We start from the raw sequence: 24,283 nt of genomic DNA on the forward strand, positions 1-24,283 counted from the left end.
AGAACTAGCCCACATTTAGGGCTGGACAATAATTCAATATCAATATGTATCGCGATATAATTTTTTTTTAATAATGGTGATATGATTTTTAAACACATTTCTGATATTTCGATATACATTACCAGTGTTGTATTACCCATACATTGATATATTTGTGGCATTTGATTTCTTTGAATAAACATGAGCACTGCACATTTCAAAATCAAAACGCGGTGCGGGTGTTTTATATGAATGTATCTCTGAAGGAAACCGACTGTCTTCAGAAAAGTTTTGATGACATTTTAATTTTTATCTGATAAAGTAGCGTTCACGAGTGGAGCTGCTTTGATTACAGCCGTTACCAGGGAAACCGCTAGTTTGATTACTCTAAAAGTGCTTCCTGCTGGCAGAGAATGAATTTGCATTTTTGATAAGCCCGTCTCCAGCAACATGTTTTTGTTGTTGCTCAATTTTTTTGTTTTCTGCAGCACTTTTCATATTCTTTATCCTGGCTGAAGCACATTTGTTTCAATCTATAAAAATAATCAGCCTACACTACCAGTCAAAAGTTTTTTTAAAAGTAAAATTTTTTAAGTTTTTTTTTTTTTTAAGAATTCTCTTCTGCTCACCAAGCCTGCATTTATTTGATCCAAAGTACAGCAAAAACAGTAAAATTTTGAATCATTTTTACTATTTAAAATAATTGCTTTCTATTTGAAAGCAGTTATTTTAAATCTTCAGAAATCATTCTAATATGCTGATTATCAATATTTAAAACAGTTGAGTTTTTTTTTTCAGGATTCTTTGATGAATAGAAAGATCCAAATATCAGCATTTATCTGAAATAAAAAGCTTTTATAACATTATACACTATTCCATTCAAAAGCTTGGAGTTAGTATAAATTTTTTTTTGTGGAAATTATAGAAATTTTATTTAGCGCTGCAATTTTATTTATAATACTTTTATTTAGAAAGGATGCTTTAAATTGATCAAAAAGATTATAATGTTGCAAAAGATTTCTATTTCAGATAAATGCTGCTCTTCTGAACTTTCTATTCATCAAAGAAACCTGAAAAAAATCTACTAATTTGTTTTCAACAAATGTTTTTGAGCAGCAAATCAGCATATTAGAATGATTTCTGAAGGATCATGTGACTGGAGTTATGATGCTAAAAATTCAGCTTTGAAATCACAGGAATAAATCACATTTTTAAAAGGTCCCATAGCATGAAAATTTCACTTTATGAGGTTTTTTAACATTAATATGAGTTCCCCTAGCCTGCCTATGGTCCCCCAGTGGCTAGAAATGGCGATAGGTGTAAACCAAGCCCTGGGTATCCTGCTTCGCCTTTGAGAAAATGAAAGCTCAGATGGCCCAATCTGGAAGCTTCCCTTTATGTCGTCATATGGGGAAAGGTTACCTCCCCTTTCTCTGCTTTGCCCGCCCAGAGAATTTGGCCCGCCCATGAGAAAATGAGCTACTACCGTGCGAGGCGAGCGCAATATTTTTTTTCCCTCGAGAGACATCATGGCTTGCAAACGAGCGAAGCACCTTGCCCCGCCTCTCTCCTTCTCATTAGCATTTAAAGCTACAGACACAGAAATGGCACGTCCTAAGGAAAGCTCATTGTGGGACTGGCTCGTAGTGGCTGAAATTCTGCACCAAGGCTGAACTTCGGGAAAGAGACTTCAGATACAGTACTAGGGACCACCTAGGCCTATATAAAAGCATCCAAAAAGCAGCATGTCATGGGACCTTTAAATATTTTCAAATAGAAAAATTATTTTAAATAGTAAAAAAAATTAAAAAGTTACAGTTTTTGCTGTATTTTTCAAATAAATGCAGGCTTGGTGAGCAGAAGAGAATTCTTTAAAAAGCATTCAAAATCTTACTGTTCAAAAACTTTTGAGTGGTAGTGTATGTCAGCCAATAGTTTGATATAAGGTAAACATTCATTTATTTGGGCTGTTTTTTTCTTCTTAAATATTATATAGTTTTATAGGAGGAGGTTTCCTAGACTTGGAAAATTCATTTTTCAGAAGTTTTTAGGTACAGACATCTGTTCTGGGCATTCTTGGCAGTTATTATGAGGCTTTTTTTTTTTAATGGTGTTCATATCGATATCGGAATTATATCGTATCGACCGAAATTAAGAAATATATCATGATATAAATTTTGGCCATATCGTCCAGCCCTACCCACATTTCCACTGATTTTAGAGCATAACGACAACTGACTGTCAGGTTTCACTCAAAACGCCTATGAAAAAAATCTTGGCGCAAAACACCTAATGTTTTAGTTAAAGAGATGGGAGAACACTGGTCACATAGAACAAAATAATGTTTCCATGCTAGACGCCTTGACAAACATTATAAATCGGCTTCATGGGGGAAAATATGACATGTAGGTATAAATTATTGCCTCCAAGTAATCAGAATACAACACCTAATTGACTGTACCTTTCTATGGTTGAAATCAGGGGCACTTAAACATATTTTAAGTTTAGTCACATCCACCAGTCACATAAAACTAACAGTCTGCTGCTCTCTGCAAACCATGCTTATTATGTTCTTCAAAGAGAGGCTCTTGAAAAGGGCAAACCACTCAGTAAAAAGCAAACAAATAAAAGAGGGAGAGTAAAATACATACTAAAAATGCTTACTCTGAACACTGTATGACATTCATGTTAAAACAATATGCATGTGCGAGAACATGCACTGGATTTTAAATGTCAAGGTTTATCTAGAAAGGAACTCTGTCTCGCCTCAATTAAGACAATAAAAATGATCAAATCACAAATGCAACTCATGTCTCCCATGGTAAAGAAGTACTGGAGATGGTCACTTGTTGCCTATATGAGAACATGGGAGAGTCTATGGAAGCTTAAGCATGCAAGGCTTTAAAAGAGACCCTTGGGCCTTGCCTTCAGGTGGAGGGCTGGTCATGGCTGTGCATTTACAGCAGCACAGATGATGTGCTTTTGCCACTACCGACAAATATAATGCACTCCACAGATTATATAACCATAATTTTAGCACATTTCAAGAGCATGCCTGTAAGTGTTCAGACACTGCAAGTGCTCTGCACTCAGCAAGCATTCTCTTTACTTGCAAACCTGCGATAATAACTGTTGAATTCTAGAGGACTCTTTGACGCAGGTGTGCGCTTAAACACACTTAGCCAGTTAAATAAATTCTGGTGACGGATAAAATCAGTAAAATCAGTAGTAGAGTATGATCTCATTATGCTAATTTCTTTCAGTACTTCCAGATGGCTGGGTCTTAAAAACACTCCAGCATTCTGTTATGGTGATGAGTGATCATAATTGGCATTGAATGATAAACAGCTTTACCTTTTAAACACCTTTTACAAATTTCACCCACTGAAGGGTACTCCAATCACATACAGGTAAGAACACCCTAAAATGAATCTAATGATCACTGTTCTAGAGTGACACACATTTGTGCCAGATTGAAATGGGAGCCCTCATCCTTAAATATTCTTTATATAAATAAGTAGACAGAAAGAAATATTGTCCTAAATATACAGCAGCACACAGAAAAACATTAAATAATGTCTGTATCAACAGGTAACTGCTCCCCCATCTCGAACTGGCATTAACCTTGTTGTGAGAGATAACAGATAAAGATTTTGTAATGCATCTTTAAGGATTCATTTTTTTTTTTAATATTATTATTCCAATTTTTATTCCAAAGTGTCAGGCAGCTCCTGCTGGTTTCATGCTCTCAGATGTGCAGCCAAAAAATGCCGTCTAGTTTTTTTCCCTTCACTTGGTCACTCAAGAAGAGTTTTGATTCATTCTCTCTCCAACCACACTACACTGTAAAACCCAATGAGTTCTGATAACACATTTCAATTGAGGAAACTGATTGCCTCAATTCATTTAAGTTTAGAAACCAATGGTTATGAGTACTGTGAACTTATATAATTTACTCTCCTATTTAATTTCAAACAAAAGCATGCTGGAAGATAGAAATATACTGTAACTTATTAAGTTTGAGCTCTGCTTAATATAATCAGTTATTGAGTTGACAACTAGTAAATTTATGAACTCATTTCATTTAATAAATTTGACTGTTAGGGTTGACAGTGTACCATTTTTCTTAATCTGAAAGAGGCTGACAGTTCTAACACAAGTGATTGACAGCAAAGATCTGCAAATACACATGTTAAAGATGTGATAGACAACCAGTTGTTGACTGCTCCTTTGTTCATAGCATGTCTCAACCGCTTTCAATTCAATTCCTTTATGAGTCCTGAAAACTTAAGGGAATCAGTTTGTTATAAAATGTGGTTGTGTAACTCTTTCTATAGCTACACCTCTTAAATATTCAACAATTAAGCTCGAATACCACTTTCTAACTTAATAACAGCCTAATCAGTGCACACTGCACAGTGTGATCACCTTTCACAGCATAATTTCTTATCAAAACAATTATATTATTGGGTTAGTATGTGGTGGTTTCCTACTATTATGTAAAATGTTTAGAACAAGATAAACAGACAGACAGAGCATTAAGAAACTTTGTGAATACTCATTTGAATATCCTAGCCGTAGTACTGTAACCACTGATTATTGAAGTTGCACATTTGTCCATCTTAATCTTACAGTCATATATTATCATAATGATCTGTATAGGAAACATACTCTGGACAAACAGCACGGAGAGCATTGCAAGCATGCATTTGGATGTCTTACCTTTGTGCTAACAATACATAAACAGTCCATTCTTCAGAGTGCGACCTCTTAGCATCTCATTCCAGCTGCTCTAAACCTGCCGCTAAAATATGCGAATGTATATGCACGAAAGCATTGCGCGTACGACTGGAACTTACTCTCAGTTGAGCAAACGTACGCGTCCATATACTCAGAAGTCAAGTATGCATCACCTCATGTTTCCTTTCCGCGGCAGTGTGTCGGGGATGCTGAGGAGGAGGACGCCTGCACTCATATTGACTCGCGTTCAAAGTTGATAGGAGCACCACGGGAAGTCCGAGCAGCATAATGTGCTCTGCTCACCTCTGGACCGCGCGCTCCAACCGCACGTCGCTGTGTGGGTAACCGAGTGCGTAAAACGCCTCTGCCCTGCCGTTTCAACATCAACCAGTGGACTTAATAAAACAGGGAAAAAATCCCTAAATGTTTGTGCATCTTAACATTTAGATGTCTTAGCACATTTTAGCACATGGGGTCCTTAAAATTCAACACACAAATCACAATGACGGTGATACGCAAACAAGATGTAAAAGCTGAACTCATTCATCTGTTACTAATCAAGTAGCAGATTTATTTTTGATCGTGATATGCTGAGATATAATGTATCCGAGATTTTTTTTTTTCCCCAAACAAACATATGAACCTTTAGAAAAAGCAAAAATACAAAGTAGACTATACAAATAGGGAATATTAATATTAGGTTATATAATATTATAAAATCCTAAAATGTTTGAAAGAATACATTTTATTTTATAAGTTTATGTACGAGTATTGCATTAAACTCAGAAATATTTTTCAAGGCATGTTATACCCAATTCCTGTTTCTTACATGCTTTCAAAATCACAGTGGAGAAACATAAGTTAAGAAATAATAAAACACCACAAAGCTACATCCTCTATTCCAGTGGAGACATGCAATTCATCTACGTTCAAACACTCATCTGATTCATCGGAGACTTCATAGAAATGAGAGTGTTATGCATTGTTAAAACGCTCTCTATCCACAGCGTGGCAGATCACTTCCAATCCCAAAAGAAGTAAAATCTTCCCACTCTTTAGAATGTGAACAATTTAAATGAAAAATGCATCCCCAACCCTTATCAGATTTAAATGAGAAATTAACATTATTAAATAAGATAACTCTTAATGTTCTACATTGAGTGCCACAGAACTCCTATGTACTATTTTAGAGTAGCACATTTAAATTGGTCAGAAATTTAACACTTCACACACTTAGCATCATGAACTTCAATTGCATCCTCAATTATCTTTCAAACTCAAGTTTAACAAGTACTGGACCTTCTGAAGTAGGTTCACCAAAGCTGAATCATTACCATGACTTTTGAAACTGACATTATATGACATGACAAAAGAATGTCTCTGAATAATCTTATACATAACCTTTGTACAAATATAGACACCAAATACAATTCAAGTTCTTTAGTTAAGCAATATAACATTCACATATAACACTGATCTGCCAATGAAAATAGTTCCTACATAAGTAGCAACTATTGCAAGTGTTTAAACCACACGGTAGTTCAGTTTCGTTTCAGAATTAATCAGTTTTTGAATGAATCATTGGATGAATAACACCTGCTTCCACAGAATAAAGAATGCACCAATAATTGTCATAAACAGCAGCAATTACTCTAAAACCAATAATGACATTCAAGATCCACGTAATGCCTAGAGCAAAGATGCAGTTCTGAGAGGCAGCATACACATCAATATTCTGCTTACCTCTTTGCTTTGGGCATTGACACTGGGCACAGTTTCTGTTGGTGCAGTGGTACTGGGAGGGCCAGTGAGATTCCATTCATTAACAGGAAGAAAGGGTTCTCTGGTTTTAAGGCTTGACGGCTCTGTGGGCTTATTCTCATTATCCTGGAGGCTCACTTCATAAAATTCCTGAATATCTGAAAGAATTATGAGGTTGCATAGTCAAATGCATGTGATTAATAAGCCACCAGCAGAACTATAATCCCAACAAATGTTCACAGAATCAAAGATACAAACTTTTATGAAAATGCATTTGCATGGCCAAGTGTAAATCGATAATCCAATCCATAAAAACATTACCAAGTGTAAATACATTAATGATGTTTAACCTAAAAATTACAACCTGAATATGGCTTCAAGCCATAACATTGCTTTTAAAGACCGGAATTTGTTGTAGCCTGACACTTCTCTGAAGTAACCATGATAAAAACTAATGATAAAATAAGTACTAGTGCACATTTAGGTGTAGATTTCAGATACGCCAAGCCCAAATTAAATTCAGACAGCTTCAGTCTTACTCTAACACTATCAGCCACTATAAAGGGTCACACTTGTGTGTGTTTTTGGATCTAATAATTTATTCAAAAATACATTAAAGACATATCATACAAATTATGACTTACATATGTTCTCTAATGAACATGTTTTCAATTTCTGAATTACAGTTCAGTTGTATATTTTTAATGGGACATCGAGTCAAAAAGGTCTAGCCGGTATAGCAGTAAAAGTTCAGTGATGGTAACCAGATGGTTGCTGGATGCTGCAATTGACCACTTGAAAAAGGCATGTTGCTCTGAAGGGACTGTCCTTGAAATGCATTACAACACAATTTTTACAAGTTGCTTTGGATAAATGCACCATGGATAAATGGTTACATACTGCTACTCAATTTTACACCAAAAATAATGGCTGCACCAAGAATGAGCCATCTATTTACCATTATGCTTCCTTCAATACAACAGTACAAAATTTAATTGCAAAAGCATACTGCATTCATCTTTATAATATTTTTTAAAAGTAGGCTGCAATGAATGCCATGTTTACCCACACATAGCAGCCAACATGCATGTAACATACCGAGTTCTTCTGTGTGCAGTACAGCAGATTGACAAACTAAACGAGTGGGGGTTCAAATCATGGAAACCTTATAGTAGGGATGCACCGAGTTGTAACCATCTGAGCACAGCATTACTGGAAACTGAACGAAGCAATGATGCATGTCAAATGCCTCTTAATTAAGGATTGAAAGACTCAAGTAAGTATGCACCACTGTGCTTTGATTTGTCCAGTGGGGAATATAAAGATGTTCTAAATTACAACAGGGTAGGCCATGCTACACTCTAAAAATTTAAAACAGGGCACAATGTACTGTATTAATATGATACATATAGATTTTTTTCCAAGCGTTTTATCATTTTGAGTTTTGCACTGCATTGTTTTAGAGTTAACGGAAATGTCTGTAAAATCAATGGATAATGTCTTGGTAGAAAATTACCAGTACATTTTCAGCTGTTTGCTGTACACTGCCACAAATTCACTACAAAATCCATTTATCAAATACCTCACCACAACCTTTTTTTGAAGATGCCCACTAAATCTGTCCACATAGCAGCCAGTATAAATCAAATATACAAAAACATTCCAAGTTATCTTTATAGCTATTTCTGGATATGTTCTGTTGGACTTTTTCAATAGTAAAATGCTTATCACCACCAAATTCCTCTTCCATTATTAACTTCCAAAAGAGCCTGCTTAAAAAGGCAAACTCAAAGGATTTTCTTAAATTGACAATTTACTTGAAATTACTGCACACCAAATGTTTAGACTCCATTCCCAGCAAATACAAGCCAAGACACTTTCTGACAAATGGAATCCCACTACTTTACAATGTTTTGTGATTACTGGAAAAGGTCTTTAAAAAATGATATAGCGACTATGCATACAAAAACAGATGAAATATTGAATAAAAAAAAATAGATGAAACCGATGAAAAAAAATGGTAAAATAGATGAATTATTTTACAAAAGAGATGAAATATTGTACAACTACGCATAACTTCAAAAACAAAAAAAAAGTTTCCATTCGTAAAACTTTTTAAGATTTTATAATGCTTTCCATGAGAACGAAAACCTTACAATTTTCTCCAAGTGTCCTTCAGGAGCAAAACAACATATTTAAATTGCTACATGCAAACACCTTTATTAGAAAAAACAACGTTGCTGTAATACATCATTGAAAATGTCAAACATGTCAAATAATGGTGAAGTCAAACCTGTTCCACCATCTTAGCACAACAAGACAAGTGTTAAGAAACTTCCTTGAGGAAAAGGGTTCTCATTATTAGAAATGAATGAATAACACTGAACAAAGGTCATTTGGTTTTAGTAAGGACTTTGTGAAGTTTGTTCTTGCAGCAACGTACCTATAAGAGCCTGGAAGAGTTGACTCTGAAAAATATTGATGACTCTCTCAATTGAACGTCTGAGATGAGGGTCTCCGGTCTGACGGAGTTTAGTTTGGTATTCGTCCAGAAGCAGCAGTGCCCTCTGAGCATCTGAAAAACACATTATAAAAACCCTGTTGAGAAACACTGGCCAAACACAACAAAGTTGCTTAAAATATATATTTAGAAAATGCATTGTTTTTTCTCATAACTTATAAGTTATATACTAAAATATTGGCTACATGGCATTTTAAATATATACACATTTTAAAGAAAGCTTACCTTTCTTTCTCACTGGCATGATCAAGACTCAAAGATTCAAAGTCTCACAGACTGCTGTAAACCATTGGAATGAATGACTGATCACTTTCACTTTGATTTCGTAGTGATCAACAATCACCGGCGATCACTGACCGGGTCAGGCTGACATGTGAAAGCTCAATATCAATAGTCCTCCAATCCAATAAAAACTGTAAGCGACCACTTCACTCATAACCCTGTCACAGATGCGGCAGGACCCCGTGGACACTTTCATACAACTTTGCTCAACTTTCTGCAGACGAGTGCATGCAGTAGTAAATCAACAAATCGCATTACAAACATTTGGGAAAACTGCTTCCGATCTGTTGCAATGGAAGTGAAAAGGCAGAAATACTAATAACCCCTGCTGAAGTGCAAGTAAAGTTCACTCGCAGACGGGTTCCCGTTCACTCCTGACTGGAGTCTTGGATCCGCACACGTCCGTAATCGAAACTTCTTCAGCGCAACACTTCCTCTTTCTTCTAGTGTTCCCGAAATTCCCAAACTTTCCTGCAAAATGGCGACCTTGATATGCAAACAGATCACATGATCCACTGATCTACTGCCTTCCCTCTGCGCTCAAAGGAATCAGCGCTCAGGTTTCTTCACTCCGCTGCTGCGAGAAAGCAGCCGGTGAAAGAGCTCTTTATTAAGTTTATCCTCACTTTAAGTAATGAAATCTGGGGAAATTATATAAGAGCCACAGAACACCAGTCTTGTTCAAAGGATATGAGCTTACTATGCTAGTACAGCAGAATATAGCCCTATATATTTTGTTTACATTTATTATATGTGCAGTTTTTATATGTGGAGACTAGCTATATAGCCTCTTTATTTATTTATATATGTCGGTAGATGTACTATCTGGTGACATCTGAACAAGACTCATAATCCATCAGCCTGTTTCTGCTGATGAAATGGCTGCGATTGAGGTTCATAGTCTCTTGAATGGCCAGCTGGAATTATCAAAATCCTGCTTTACTTACTGATTGCCTTCAGTACTATCACCCATAAGTATAAAAATGAAATAATTGTAGTCATTTTATTACACAGCAGTTAGTTCCATTTCTATGATTTGAGTGGCGTTTCAAGATTGCTGATTTCGTAAATAATAATGGGACATACAGCTGTAGAGTTTGCATTTCTGGTAACAATGCTTGATGCTTTGTCTTAATTAGATTATTCTCATTGAAGGAGTAAAAATATATTACCTAATTTATCAATTTGAAATTAATTTTAAAGTTATTTGATATTAATACTAAATATTAAATAAACCCCAGAATATAGTATAGTGAAGTGAAGTGAAAAAAAGAAAAGAAAAGTGAAGTGACATGTGACCCATACTCGGAATTAGTGCTCTGCATTTACCCATCCAAAGTGCGCACACACAGCAGTGAACACACACACAGAGCAGTGGGCAGCCATTTTTGCTGCGGCGCCCGGGGAGCAGTTGGGGATTCGGTGCCTTGCTCAAGGGCACCTTGTCGTGGTATTGAAGGTGGGAGAGAGCGCTGTACATTCACTCCCCCCACCTACAATCCCTGCCGGTACGAGACTCGAACCCACAACCTTTGGGTTATGAGTCCGACTCTCTAACCATTAGGTCACGACTTCCCCATATAGCCTATTTGAATAATAAATGTTCACAGAGATGTCTGGGTGGCAGAGATGGCAACTTTTGCATTGTGTCATCCTATCAAAGGCATACTGTTACCAGCGAAGACAAAGCATGGCTAAGATTGGCTTTTGTTAGTTGTTTTGGTGTTTGAAATGGCTTTTGTCATTTGAATCTTGTGAAGGGTGGATGTGGAGTCACAGGGTGCTGTCACATTGCCACAGCTTGGGTGGGGTGAAGGCTGCCACACATTAAAAAAAAACAGTGGAGTCTTTTTTAAACGCCCTTTAGAGTCAGAGGTTATTTTCCAGAGCATTTCAGACACAAATAAACTATGCAATGAATGACTGTACGAGCAGAAAATATTCACAGATTTACAATGATCCATTGATGAAAAATGTGTACAAATTGAGGAGTCTGAGGAGTATTTCCACAGTTGTGACAGATACTTCTGCTACCCACACAGTTTGACAAGTCTTGACTTGTTGTAGTGTCTGGTTATGCCTAGTGAATGTATTCTTCTACTGTGCTGTATAACCAAGAACCTGATTCACATAGTGTTTCTTGTATACCACTGCACATGAAATTTAAGTTAATAATAACATCAGTTAATAATAGTACGCCCCAGTTCACCTCTAATATGCATGTATGTAGAATTTCCTTTCAATTTTCTTAATGATTTATGGAAAGTTACTTCTTGATTTATCTGTTGCTTTAAATAAATAAAGCTTTCATCCCTCACTGACTATGTATAATTACAGTTGCACACACCCTATGCTTTCTTTGGAGGCATGTAAGTGAAGAGCCTTGACATGGAATGCATGGCCGTAACCGGACCTGAGCACTTCTAACCCTTTATATTGAAGCAGTGGGTTTTACATAACACATCACGTGGATTGTCTAATAATAAAGAGCATTTTAAAACACTATTGGGATATACATCATGGTGCATAAGATTCATACATAGATCAAGAACATAAATTTCAGGCAATAGGCCCCCCACAGTCTGTTCACTGATCTCCAGATGCATATTGCAAACAAAAAATGACTAGAGTTGGCTTATATTGAAAGATTTATTCTGATGGCTGGTGTTACACAACTTTAAAGATTGATGCAATAAGCACTTTTGATGAATAAATCATTTCTGGATTTGGTATTCTGAGCTTCATGTTACTTATTGCAAGTAAAGTGTATATCCCATCAGATTGATATCTTGCAGCAGTCATTTTGTAACATGCATTTTTCGTGAAAATTGTCACTGGTGTTACTGTCACTGGTGTCACCTTCCTTATGGGTAACACCAGTGAAGACCAGTTTATGTTTATGTTATTTTGCAAACTGCTTTCACTGACTGCCAAATGCATGCCAAATGTAACAATTTAGACTCACCTACTTAATTATTGTTGAAGAATAAGGATCTTTGGTCTTATGTATGTCACTGGTGATTCATTGTCTCACTGGTGTTAGGAAGAGTGCCTTTTACGTTCCCTCCCCCCACCAACAACCCCTGCCGGTACGAGACTCGAACCCACAACCTTTTTGGTTACAAGTCCGACTCTCTAACCATTAGGTCACGACTTCCCCACAAAATTCTGAAGTAAGGTAGCAACAGTGACAAAAAAATTGGTACATGTGGTCTTTAAATAAATGCACAAAAAAGATTTTTTTTAAATCAGAGAGCGCTGTACATTCACTCCCCCCACCTACAATCCCTGCCAGTACGAGACTCGAACCCACAACCTTTTTGGTTACAAGTCCGACTCTCTAACCATTAGGCCACGACAAAATTCTGAAGTAAGGTAGCAACAGTGACAAAAAAAAGGTACATGTGGTCTTTAAATAAATGCACAAAAAAGATTTTTTAAAAATAATTAAGCTGCCATTTATGTGTATTCATAAAGTCAAAAGGTAATCTAATAATGTGGTCTAAGTTTAAATGTTAGAAAAATAAATACATTTTAAGACATCTTGCCAAACCAAAAGTGGACATTTCTGTATGAGCCATATACTGTATATATTGTATGAAATTCCTGCATTTCACTGATGACACAATTCTAATTTTTGGGTGAACTATCCCTTTAAATGCTGATTCACCTCAGTAAATACTCAAACAGACCCTTAAAGCAGCACTATGTAACGTTTGGCGCTCTAGCGGCAAAAGTGGACATTTCTGTATGAGCCATATACTGTATATATTGTATGAAATTCCTGCATTTCACTGATGACAAAATTCAAATTTTTGGGTGAATTATCCCTTTAAATGCTGATTCACTTCAGTAAATACTCAAACAGACCCTTAAAGCAGCACTATGTAACGTTTGGCGCTCTAGCGGTTAATAAACAGAACTGCACACATCCCGCGGAAGAACATTCCAACCGGAGCTACTTCTCTAAGTTTATGTCTATGGCGATTCACACAGGTATGTGTTACTCCGCAGCGGTGACGACCCGACCAGGCTAAATATAAGTACGTATTATAATTGTATCGTAGTGATTCGGAATAAGACAAAAACGCGGTTTGGAAGATGAATTCATGATGTACTCGCTCATTATATACATTTAGCAAATTTTGAAAACAGATAAAGTTACACAGTGCTGCTAGGAAAAAAATTATGTCATCCTCAAGTTGTTCCAAACTTGAATGAGTTTCTTTCTTTTTTTAAACATAAAGAAAGATATTTTTAAAAATGCCGGTAAGCAAACATTTGCTGGTAGCCACTGACTTCCATAGTATGAACTATACTATAGAAGTCAATGGCTTTGAGCAACTGTTTGGGTCCCAGCATTCTTCAGAATATCTTCTTGTGTGTTAAACAGAAGAAAGAAACTCATACAGGTTTGGAACAACTTGAGGGTGAAGAAACGTTGACAGATTTTCACTCCTAACACATTTTGCTAACAATAATGGTCATATATGATGCAAGGTAACAGCCATTATACACTCTCAGGAGAAAAAAAAATGGTACAAAAGTAGTCACTGGGACTGTACCCTTTCAAAAGGTATTAATATGTACTAATATATACACCTTTTCAGATTACACTGAGTTTCTAGATGATGTTCAACACCTGCACTCACAAAATCAACCACACTGATTTTAGCTGTGTAGCAACAATTATTGTCCACTAGATGAAAAGCAAACATTTGCTGGTAGCCACTGACTTCCATAGTATGAACTATACTATAGAAGTCAATGGCTTTGAGCAACTGTTTGGGTCCCAGCATTCTTCAGAATATCTTCTTGTGTGTTAAACAGAAGAAAGAAACTCATACAGGTTTGGAACAACTTGAGGGTGAAGAAACGTTGACAGATTTTCACTCCTAACACATTTTGCTAACAATAATGGTCATATATGATGCAAGGTAACAGCCATTATACACTCTCAGGAGAAACAAAATGGTACAAAAGTAGTCACTGGGACTGTACCCTTTCAAAAGGTATTAATATGTACTAATATATACACCTTTTCAGATTACACTGAGTTTCTAGATGATGTTCAACACCTGCACTCACAAAATCAACCACACTGATTTTAGTTGTGTAGCAACAATTATTGTCCACTAGATGAAGATAGTAGCCTTTAATTGTAAGAAGCACAACAACTAAGCATCAGAGCGTTTCTTAAAGTAAAATAATTGTTTATTGTTTAAACTATTGCTGAAAATCCATTAATAACTTAAATACAGGTATATTGTAAAATTATTATAATTATAATTATTATAATTATTAGGTTAGTGTCCAAAAAAAGCAGTTTTCCTTTGTGACAAGTATTTACCACACTATGTGTGTAACACACTGTTACAATGTGTGTCTTATAATGTGTACAAAATGTCAACATGTGTTCAGTCAGTCTTATTCCTGAGAAATAGCAGGTCAAAAACAATCCCATACTGAAAAAAGAGTAAAAGTGACATTTATTTTTTTTATTTTTTTTTTTATTTTTAGTTTAGTTTTTTTTATTTAAAGTCTCTCCTACATAATTTAAATTTAAATTTTAAGGTCAATATATTCAGCTCATATATCTATCATTTGTGTTTACATAAAAGTTTTTTTTGTTGTTTTTTTTTTTGCTTTTATCAAAAATGTTGGCATATATAAATACGTAAATAATATATTATAATTATAATTATTATAATTATTAGGTTAGTGTCCAAAAAAAGCAGTTTTCCTTTGTGACAAGTATTTACCACACTATGTGTGTAACACACTGTTACAATGTGTGTCTTATAATGTGTACAAAATGTCAACATGTGTTCAGTCAGTCTTATTCCTGAGAAATAGCAGGTCAAAAACAATCCCATACTGAAAAAATAGTAAAAGTGACATTTATTTTTTTAATTTTTTTTTAGTTTTAGTTTAGTTTTTTTTATTTAAAGTCTCTCCTACATAATTTAAATTTAAATTTTAAGGTCAATATATTCAGCTCATATATCTATCATTTGTGTTTACATAAAAGTTTTTTTTGTTGGTTTTTTTTTTGCTTTTATCAAAAATGTTGGCATATATAAATACGTAAATAATATATAATATATATAATACATGTTATTTTTTGCCATCCCATACAATGTATTTTTGGCTATTGCTACAAATATACCTGTGCTACTTAAGATTTAAGGTTTTGTGGTCCAGGGTCACAACAATATTATGTGCTAAATGACAATAAATTCTCACACATTTGCCATTGCTATAAATTGCTATATAAAAACTCACATTTATATTGGTTCTCATTGGTGACTGCAAAAATATAAAACAGGTTATTGAAAACTCCACAAGGGGGCATAAGAGACTTCAGAGGAGTTCTGACCCACAGCGTCTGATACTGTAATTCTTGCTCTGTTTATCCAGGAGCAGCCAGATCACTAACTGGACTAAGAAACTCACACAGAGAGAAAGACACAGAGCTGACACACTCACTCTCACTATTCTTCTTCCATGGATTGCTAAAACAGTGAGATGAACAGAGAGATAACTTACCAATACAAATTTGAACCATGCCAATATTATGAATTCCTTGGATGCTTACGCTTGGCCTTGGGATGATGCATTGCATGAATGGAACCATAAGGAGGCAACAAAGATTTAGAGCAGCACTTGAATAGAAGCAGTTCTGTTCGACATGGATTCTACTGGACTAGAGACTTCTGGATTTTCACATCACCAAGCAACAGAGGGACTTTGAATGTCTTATTGAGTGATATGTGAGTGATGTCAGAAAGTAACATTTCAATGATTACATCCAAATGTAATCAATTTGATAAACAAACTGTAAGTTACATTAAAAGTTACATCCTTACAGGTGTTCTGACTGTAATCATACTAAAGAACCTGTAACTATTTTTAAGTGATGCTCTTTAGAATACTATTAATGATTCATTTTGTTGCTATACCTGTCACAGGCCCTTGATATCTGCTTGTGGACACATATTGTGTGTGCAAATGGTGGAATTCATTTAGACTTTCTGAACCCATATTGATCTCTAAACCCCATTGAACACAGTCAACAATGGCTTGCATGCAAAATCAATGTGCTCCAAATGTGTGCTCACAAAAAAACCGTGCTTAACACATCTGCTATTCTTGGTTTAGATGTTGTCTGATAGTTACAGTTTCAATAAAACTGACATCTAATGCACAGGGCTATTTATTAAGGCATTATATAAGACAAATCATTAGCCAGTAGAATCATTTAGATGTGATGAACCTTTGTTGATTCTCATGAGAACCCATGTAAGTCTTGTCTTTTTTCATTAGAATCCAATTAGTTTGATCATTCTTTGAGTGACACCCTTATGCCCTAACCTCATTAAAGATTACGAAAAAGCCCCTTGAACCAACATAAACTTGACTACTTACAATGCAGCATTTAGATGCATGTATGAATGCATGCAGTCAGACTTGCTTTTTAGCCCTTCGTAGTAAAAAATTTAGACACCTCTAGCTAAACTAGACAATTCAAGCATAATAATTACCTGAGCTTGTGGTAAGTTGAATGAATGAGATCAACAGTTTCATTTAGTCTATTTGTTCTCTGCCGTTCTTTTCAAAGATGTTGTTTTTAACAAGTACTGTATACAAGTATTTTTAGCAGTTCATTAGGCAAGTGTCATCTTGTATGCTGCTAAAATGTGGTCATGGCGTCTTTCTCACCACATTGCATACAGAGGGTCCACCTTTATGCAGGTTATTGCTTGTTGTAAATGCATCATTCATAGACCACAGCAGAAAAAAAGATTCTGGAATTGATCCAAGTTCCTTATATCTCCATGATCTCCTAGATAGATGCATTTCACTTATGCTCCCTCATTCTAATTCCACTCTACAAGTTCCCAAACTAGCCTTGATCTTCTGCTTTCTTCACATGTGCTTGTTTCCCTTTGTTGTTGAAAGCATGATGGCCCAGAACCCTGTCCATCTGTTGTTTCCTCTGGCGGTGTGTCCACCTATTTGTGGCACTGATACTTCCACTCCCTACTTCCCACAAGATTTTGATTTGCTGCCTGCTCATTAAAACCAGCTTGTTTGGAAGTAATTTAGCACACACCCATGTCTTAGGTAAACAGGCAGAATGGTGTTTTCCCTATATATAATCTGCATAAAATGGTCAAATGAACACACGATATGCAGTCTGAGACCAGATCAGGGCTTGAATGGCCAGTGAGTCAGTGTGTCACATTTCAGTTCTTCTTTAGAGTTTGTCTCTGGTGCTCATGATTGTCAGGTTTACCTCTGGCAACAGTCAAAGACCTGACAGCAGTTGTGCAACATCAGCTTATCCCTATAGTGCTCCTTTCTGAGAGTTTCAAACCACCAAAACTGAAACACTTGCACTATTTCGAGTTCTAGCACTCTTTTGGTTTTGTGCACATTGTGACATTTTTGTCAGACTTCTGCTTCACAAATGCAATTTATGAAATACTTTTGTAGTCTTTAAAATGTCTAGATTTTAAACTGAAATGTTTACAAATGAATCATCTTTTATCATACAATCAGATCACTTTTTGAAATGGTCTGTTAAAATGACTATATTCAGCCAGTAGCTAAAAATAGCTTTCAATATTTAAACTTCAAAGTTCAGTAACACTTGAGCTCATTTCATTTCTAAGAGGACTTTGGGATTTTGATCTGTTCTACAGAACCCTTATCATAAATGCTACATTGAACACTAATATATAGTTGATTTACAAATTTGCCATCTTGTTACAAAAGGAGTGTTAATGCAATGTACATGAATTTTCTTAGTTTCCAAATAAACAGTCTTTAAAATGTCTAGATTTTAAACTGAAATGTTTACAAATTAATCATCTTTTATCATACAATCAGATCACTTTTTGAAATGGTCTGTTAAAATGACTATATTCAGCCAGTAGCTAAAAATAGCTTTCAATATTTAAACTTCAAAGTTCAGTAACACTTGAGCTCATTTCATTTCTAAGAGGACTTTGGGATTTTGATCTGTTCTACAGAACCCTTATCATAAATGCTACATTGAACACTAATATATAGTTGATTTACAAATTTGCCATCTTGTTACAAAAGGAGTGTTAATGCAATGTACATGAATTATCTTAGTTTCCAAATAAACTTTTATGCACACACACACACACAGTATATATATAAATGTGAGCAATGTGGCCTAAATATTAATGAAAGAATTCACACAGTCAATTTTATTTAACGCAATATAATTTATACCAGATCTTGGAGTCTTAAAGGCCTGAATAATTTACATTGATGTACATTTACTTTTGACAGGCTGATGAAAAACATGAACTGCATCTGAAGATAACGCTGGTTCAATTATTCTTGCCCATACAGCTCCAACATTAAAAACTCATGAGAAGTCATAAAAGGAAAAAAAAAAAATTAACTCACAAAATAAATTTCGGTTTGTCGCACAACAAATTTCACACATACATCAAACAGGCCACAAATAGATAGCAATTTAATAGACAAGAAAGAAAAGAAGAAAATTCTTTTCTTTTGGCCTTGCCCTTTCATACAATCCAACTACGTATGATACAACTGATGCACATACACAAATTACTGGAATGCATTGAATTAATGTTTTTTTTCATGGTTTTCTGCAATTTTTCATTTATTTATTTTTGCTTAGTTTCTTTTGAGATAACATGACATGGTCAAACCACAAGTAAAATCTATTTTATAGAGAAGCATCAACTTCAAAGCACCGTTTGGTAACCAGAGATCACGGTCAAAAATGGCTGACCTCCTAACAGTATGTACAAAAATATAAAATGTAAATAAAAATACAAACAAATTTTTCCTTTTAAAGTATTTCGTAAGAAGGTAGAGCTTTGAAGTCTTGGTTGTTTCTACAAAATCTGCATTTAGGTGTGTGTACACGGATGCTGGGCTCTACTTGATGATGACCATGCTTTTCCTCCCCCAGTGGACGAGTTAAGGAAAGGAGGGATGCGAAGATTTCCAGCAGAGTAGCTTCTTACACATCAGTCTTTTGCTTCTTGGTTTCAACATCATCCTAAAAACAGTGGCCAAACAGTTAAAACACTGCAGTTTGTAAGGTCAGACTTACACACTTATGTACGGATTTCACTGCATAGTGGAAATTACCTCCTCATCATCATCATCATCCTCGGCCGCTCTTTTTCCTGTGCCACCCTCAGCCTCATCATCTTCATCATCATCATCGTCGCCTGTAATGTAGTTATTCATTCTTAGTATTGCATCTGTGTTTATATGCCTTGGTTGCCAACACATAGGTGGAGCTACAGCAGGATGTTTTTTTTAATCATTCTCATCATTCAATTGGTTTATTTAAGGCCTTGCCTTCTCCATCATCTTCCTCATCTTCTTCAGCCACCTCATCATCTTCCTCATCTACTTCATTTTCTGGATCGCCATTCTCCTCATTTTCCTAAAAAAATAAAACATTATGAGTTATCATGGGTAACACCTGAGGTCATTTGGAAACTATTACGAACAGTACTGGGCAATGAAAAGAGAAAAAATTGTGGAAACTTACCGCATTTCCATTAGCAGGGGCATCCTTTCCGTTTTCTGCCTCCTCAACCTGCTTCTTTTCTTTAAGGTCCTAAATGAAGAAAAAATATGGCTCTGTAATTGCTTCAGTTACTTATCTGATGTAGGAAATTAAACTAGACCGATGCTGAATTCACATCCTCTCTTATTCGTGGAACGTGCTTTCATTTCACATTTGAAACGCGACACTTCCACACTCTTTATTCATTGGATGTCGGTCTCTTCCATCCCGCCTGGTTTAAAGACCATACTGAGGTGTTGTAATTTGATACGTCGACGGCGTTAGCGCCAATGCGCGCTGTAGTTCAGTTTATAATCCACATCACTGCGCATGATAAAGACACGCCCGCTAAAAAACTACAACTCCCAGATCACAATTAGTGAATATTTTAACTCCGCCAATAAGAGCGCGAACTCGACCAAAGAGAGAAAAACCTCGGAGAAAGAGAGGGAGTGAGAGAAAGCGAAAGAGACAGAAGGGGGGAACAATAGCGTTGTGCTATTGGGCCTTAAACAATTCGGTTTTTTCTAGCACTATATTGTTGTTCCCTCGAGAATTTATTATTCTTAAGCGAAACTATTTATCAAATTATTTAACACGCCGCATCTTCATGGTTTGAAACGCACTTTCATCGCTCTGAATACCACAGGATGTGCTTCCATTCAGCAGCTCGCTCGTATTAATACATTTAGGTCCTAATCCTCCGCTTTTAAGCCGGTTAGCGTCTACATCACGCCTGCAACGCCTTCTCACACCGTCACCATTTACATGCCGCTCTGTGCCACCACTGAGCGTCAGTGAGCCGTAGATGAATAATGAACATATGCCACTATCTACAGGATAATGCTGACCCATATATTGATCAAACAAACAGCGTGGGCAACAACCTTTTAGCCTGAAGCGGAAATCATCTCCGCATTTCATAGGCAAACTAAAGAGACGTAACGTTAGGCTTATCAAGACCGGGACGCTGCAAAAAAGAAAAGAAAAGCTAAACAAAGGAAAAAAACGGGTCAGAAATGTTGTGCCCACAACTGGTAGGCGAGTCCAGTGATCTTTGTGTGACATCAGCAGAGATTGGGCACCACACGCTTGATAAGTCCGATCGCTTACGTTGATGGACTGCACGGGGCCGTTCACACAGTACGCGTTCTTGCGCTCACAAGCAGCTAGAAGGAACGGAACTAGGGCTCTCGAGACGCGTTTTTAAAAGTTAAACGGAGCCGCTGCGTCTTAAAAACGCGGCGCGCACGCACGAAACGATAGAATAACCGCGAGACGCGTCGCAACGCTCAAAGACGTCGGTCTAGAATACGTTTATCTATGTAAATAATAAAAAATACAACAGCTGGACGCGAGAAAGCGTCCCTTAACTTCGGTGTTCGAGCTCACCTCCGGAGCAAGACCGCGCGCTACAACAGAAACTCATTCAGTCAACCAGACTGCTGCATCCGCAGCGGGGTTTCGCGGGATAACTCTTATAAAGACAAGAGACTTCTTTTCTTTCAAGAAATGATCAGCCATCCCGACAGAGCCGGACTATAGCCAAATAAAGCTCATATCCGAAGTAGTTTAATCAATAATGTATGGTGAACTCTCATTTTCACTAAGAAAAAGTGAAGCGTAACCTGAACTTGACAGAACTTAAAAGGCAACGCGACCAAACGCTCCCGTTAAACCGAGGTAGGTTGGCTCTAATGTTTACAGGCTACTCCTAAGATTAAATTCCGTTTTCCTTACACTTGAAATATCGGTCAAACATGAAGTAGCCACATTTCACAGACCAGGGGAACGTGCTTTATTCCGAGTGGCATCGTGAATCGTGAGGGCTGCAGTAACTTGTGACAGATCGGCGTCTCGCGGACTGAACGAGGCACCTTCAATCATCGAGCCTATAAGAAGTGATAAAGAAACTCGTGCAACAAACCATATAAGCGGAGCAGAGATTATGCTTATGATCATCTGCGTCCATCTCTCTCACTGTACTTTTTAAAGAGGAACCGAGAAACTGCTTGCATAAACAAAGAACCCGCGTAGAATCCGAACAAAAACGCCTTTTAATTGCAAATGTCTCTGCAAAGAAGCCCAACTTCAGCACACCTAACATTTTACCATCCACGAAAAGTCTTCAAAGTGACAGTGAGAGGTCAAAACACCAACACAATTAGCAAAACGGTGTTCCAGTAATGCTGTATGCCTGTTTTCATGCCAAATTCCATATTTCATATAGTTCGTTTATTCAAGTTAATAAAACGCAGCATCTCTACAAATCAGTATATAACTGAAGTTAAGTTGCATTACCTTGGCGGAGACTTCCGAGCTGGTATCGACTTTTGTGTCAGCCATTTTTCCTAAATGTTAAGAATATAATGGGGTCTCGGAACAAAATAATATAAAGAGAAATACAAGATGTGTATAATTAAAAAAAAGACTATTAAGCGTCTGTAGCGAGCTCGCACGGCGGCAGAGCGGTTAATATAGTAGACTGGGCGGAGCTTTAAGGCGGGCGTTTTTCAGTGATTGGTCAGTGTTGCAAAACCTCCGCTCCTCTGATTGGTCAAGATGGAACAATGGACAGTATTTCTACAAAGTAAGACTCCGCCTCCAAACCAACCTCTGACTCATTTATGTGTGGAATAACTGTCGATCCATACTATCCTGGTCAACCTCCGCTTGATGGATGGCCTGGATGGGCTCATCATCCTTTCCTTAAAAAAAAAACCTTGCGTACTTAAGACGTAAGACGACGTTACACTGCCCTCAAATATATAATGGTCCAAACCATCTCAAACATTGAATTTTACTCACAGAAAGCCAAACAAGCATTGAGTTTTTATGTATTTATATTTTTCCAAATATATGTTTTTCCATATCATGGTGTGACACTTAAATGTCACTGATCACTTTCTCGTGTCATCCCCTCATCATAAACAATCTTTTGTTAATTTCTCTTAAAGGTGTGTCTTGTAAACTGTCCAGCAGTGATAACGCGTGTTTAATTTATTCACGAGCGTTGAGGCTAAGAATACTGATTTTTTAAGTGGCGCGTAAACTTCTGCTCTATTTGAAAGAAAGGTCACGCTCAATGAATATAATATTGCGGCAGTTAGTGGACGCCCCACTGGTGAAACCTGCTCAACGTTTGATTGACAGTCCTCAAACCCCGCCCCTTTACAGATATTTCCATTGGGTATGTAAAAATATCACCGTGAGTGATTTATTCAGACCGTTTTAGGCATAATATAGGAAGGAAGAGCGAAAAACAACATGCAGTCAGTTCTAGCAATTAGAGTAAGACAAAAATCACAGTCGCGATTTTATTAAGATGCTTAACCGAGATTGTTCTCATTCGCAAACACGGATGATTTGGCGGGCTAGTAACGGATACTCATCAAACGAAGTGTTAGTTTTGATATTTCATGCGATTTAAAATCTGCACGATGCGGGGAAAATATAATGGTGTACCTCTTTACCTCACCAACATGGCCGATTGAAATACCGTATGGCGTCTTAAAGTCTTCTTATTGGCTGATTGGGCCGAACGAACACAGACTTGACGCTTTGCGAGCGCTGATTGGATGTTGCCAACGTCAATCAATCGAAGGGCCTCGTTTAGGTGCTAAACAAAACATGGAACTGGATTTCACCGTCTTATCCCTTTTATTTCTCCCATTCTATGTCAAGGACACATAAAAGGTGTTAGCAAATACACGTTCAGGATTGGATTGCACAAGGTTTTATATGGGGTATAATTACAAACAGGTGATTATCATCTGTGATTATTTAGCAGACGCTTTTATGTAAAGCGACTTGCAAATGAGAAACATCACAAGCCATAACATAAATCCCAGTTCAGCAATGCCAAGTTTAAAGTGAGCAAGCTATAGTAGGCCTACAGATGTTATTGAAAAAGTGAAAATGTAGAAAAGAGAAAATAGGTTACTTTTTTAACTATAAAGTTCATTTATAGAAAGTATAATCTATTGATCTTGAATCGCATGTCTATCTTTTAGCAGCTACTTTTCATCCAAATCCACTTACATTAACTACAGTAATTGCATAGCCTATATATATATATATATATATATGGATCAAACTGAAGTTAAGTGCCTCGCTCAAGGGCAAAATGATGATAGAGCAGACTGTGATCTCACTAACACCAGTTCCTGGGTCACTGCTGCTTGGAATTAAACCTGCAACCTTTGTGTTAGCAGCCCATATGCTTAACCATCAGAACAGCACCAAATGACTCATGCGTCTATAATATGTCATTACAGAAAACACAAATGTTAGGTATTGTCTGCTCCTTCAGAGATTGAGTGAATGAATGAATGTTTGATGGTGTCAAATTACATCCATCAATCGATTATATGTAATATAGGATGCTGCTGCACTAGTTTAAC

General features: G+C 36.6%; 1 protein-coding gene and 1 pseudogene across 3 annotated transcripts; both read right to left on the minus strand.

The window, feature by feature from the left end:
* LOC107590667 (disks large homolog 1-like) overlaps window positions 1-9,844 on the minus strand; it is a 148,350-nt pseudogene extending 138,506 nt beyond the window's left edge.
* Window positions 9,845-18,523: 8,679 nt separating this feature from the next.
* LOC107590630 (prothymosin alpha) lies at window positions 18,524-22,337 on the minus strand. 3 transcript variants are annotated; one of them, XM_016279503.1, is made up of 5 exons: window positions 22,182-22,337; window positions 19,863-19,931; window positions 19,667-19,754; window positions 19,452-19,533; window positions 18,524-19,362 (listed from the first exon to the last, which is right to left on the minus strand). In XM_016279503.1, exons 1-5 carry the CDS (start codon window positions 22,224-22,226, stop codon window positions 19,359-19,361), a joined length of 288 nt encoding a protein of 95 aa, XP_016134989.1. In that variant the 5' UTR covers window positions 22,227-22,337; the 3' UTR covers window positions 18,524-19,358. The 3 variants fall into 3 exon arrangements, with proteins under 3 accessions (XP_016134989.1, XP_016134988.1, XP_016134987.1); XM_016279502.1 differs by having other exon boundaries at window positions 18,524-19,365; XM_016279501.1 differs by having other exon boundaries at window positions 18,524-19,358; window positions 19,451-19,533; window positions 22,182-22,336.
* Window positions 22,338-24,283: the final 1,946 nt, after the last annotated feature.

The sequence above is a fragment of the Sinocyclocheilus grahami genome, unplaced genomic scaffold, assembly GCF_001515645.1.
Source record: "Sinocyclocheilus grahami isolate Dianchi unplaced genomic scaffold, SAMN03320097.WGS_v1.1 scaffold131.1, whole genome shotgun sequence".
Classification (NCBI taxonomy): Eukaryota; Metazoa; Chordata; class Actinopteri; order Cypriniformes; family Cyprinidae; genus Sinocyclocheilus; species Sinocyclocheilus grahami.

Coding starts and splice junctions, on each gene's coding strand:
- LOC107590630 (XM_016279501.1), bottom strand. CDS start 22,226: ATGGCTGACACAAAAGTCGATACCAGCTCGGAAGTCTCCGCCAAG. Junction 19,755..19,862: donor CCCCTGCTAATGGAAATGCG/GTAAGTTTCCAC, acceptor TTATTTTTTTAG/GAAAATGAGGAGAATGGCGA. Junction 19,534..19,666: donor TGAGGAAGATGATGGAGAAG/GCAAGGCCTTAA, acceptor ACTACATTACAG/GCGACGATGATGATGATGAA.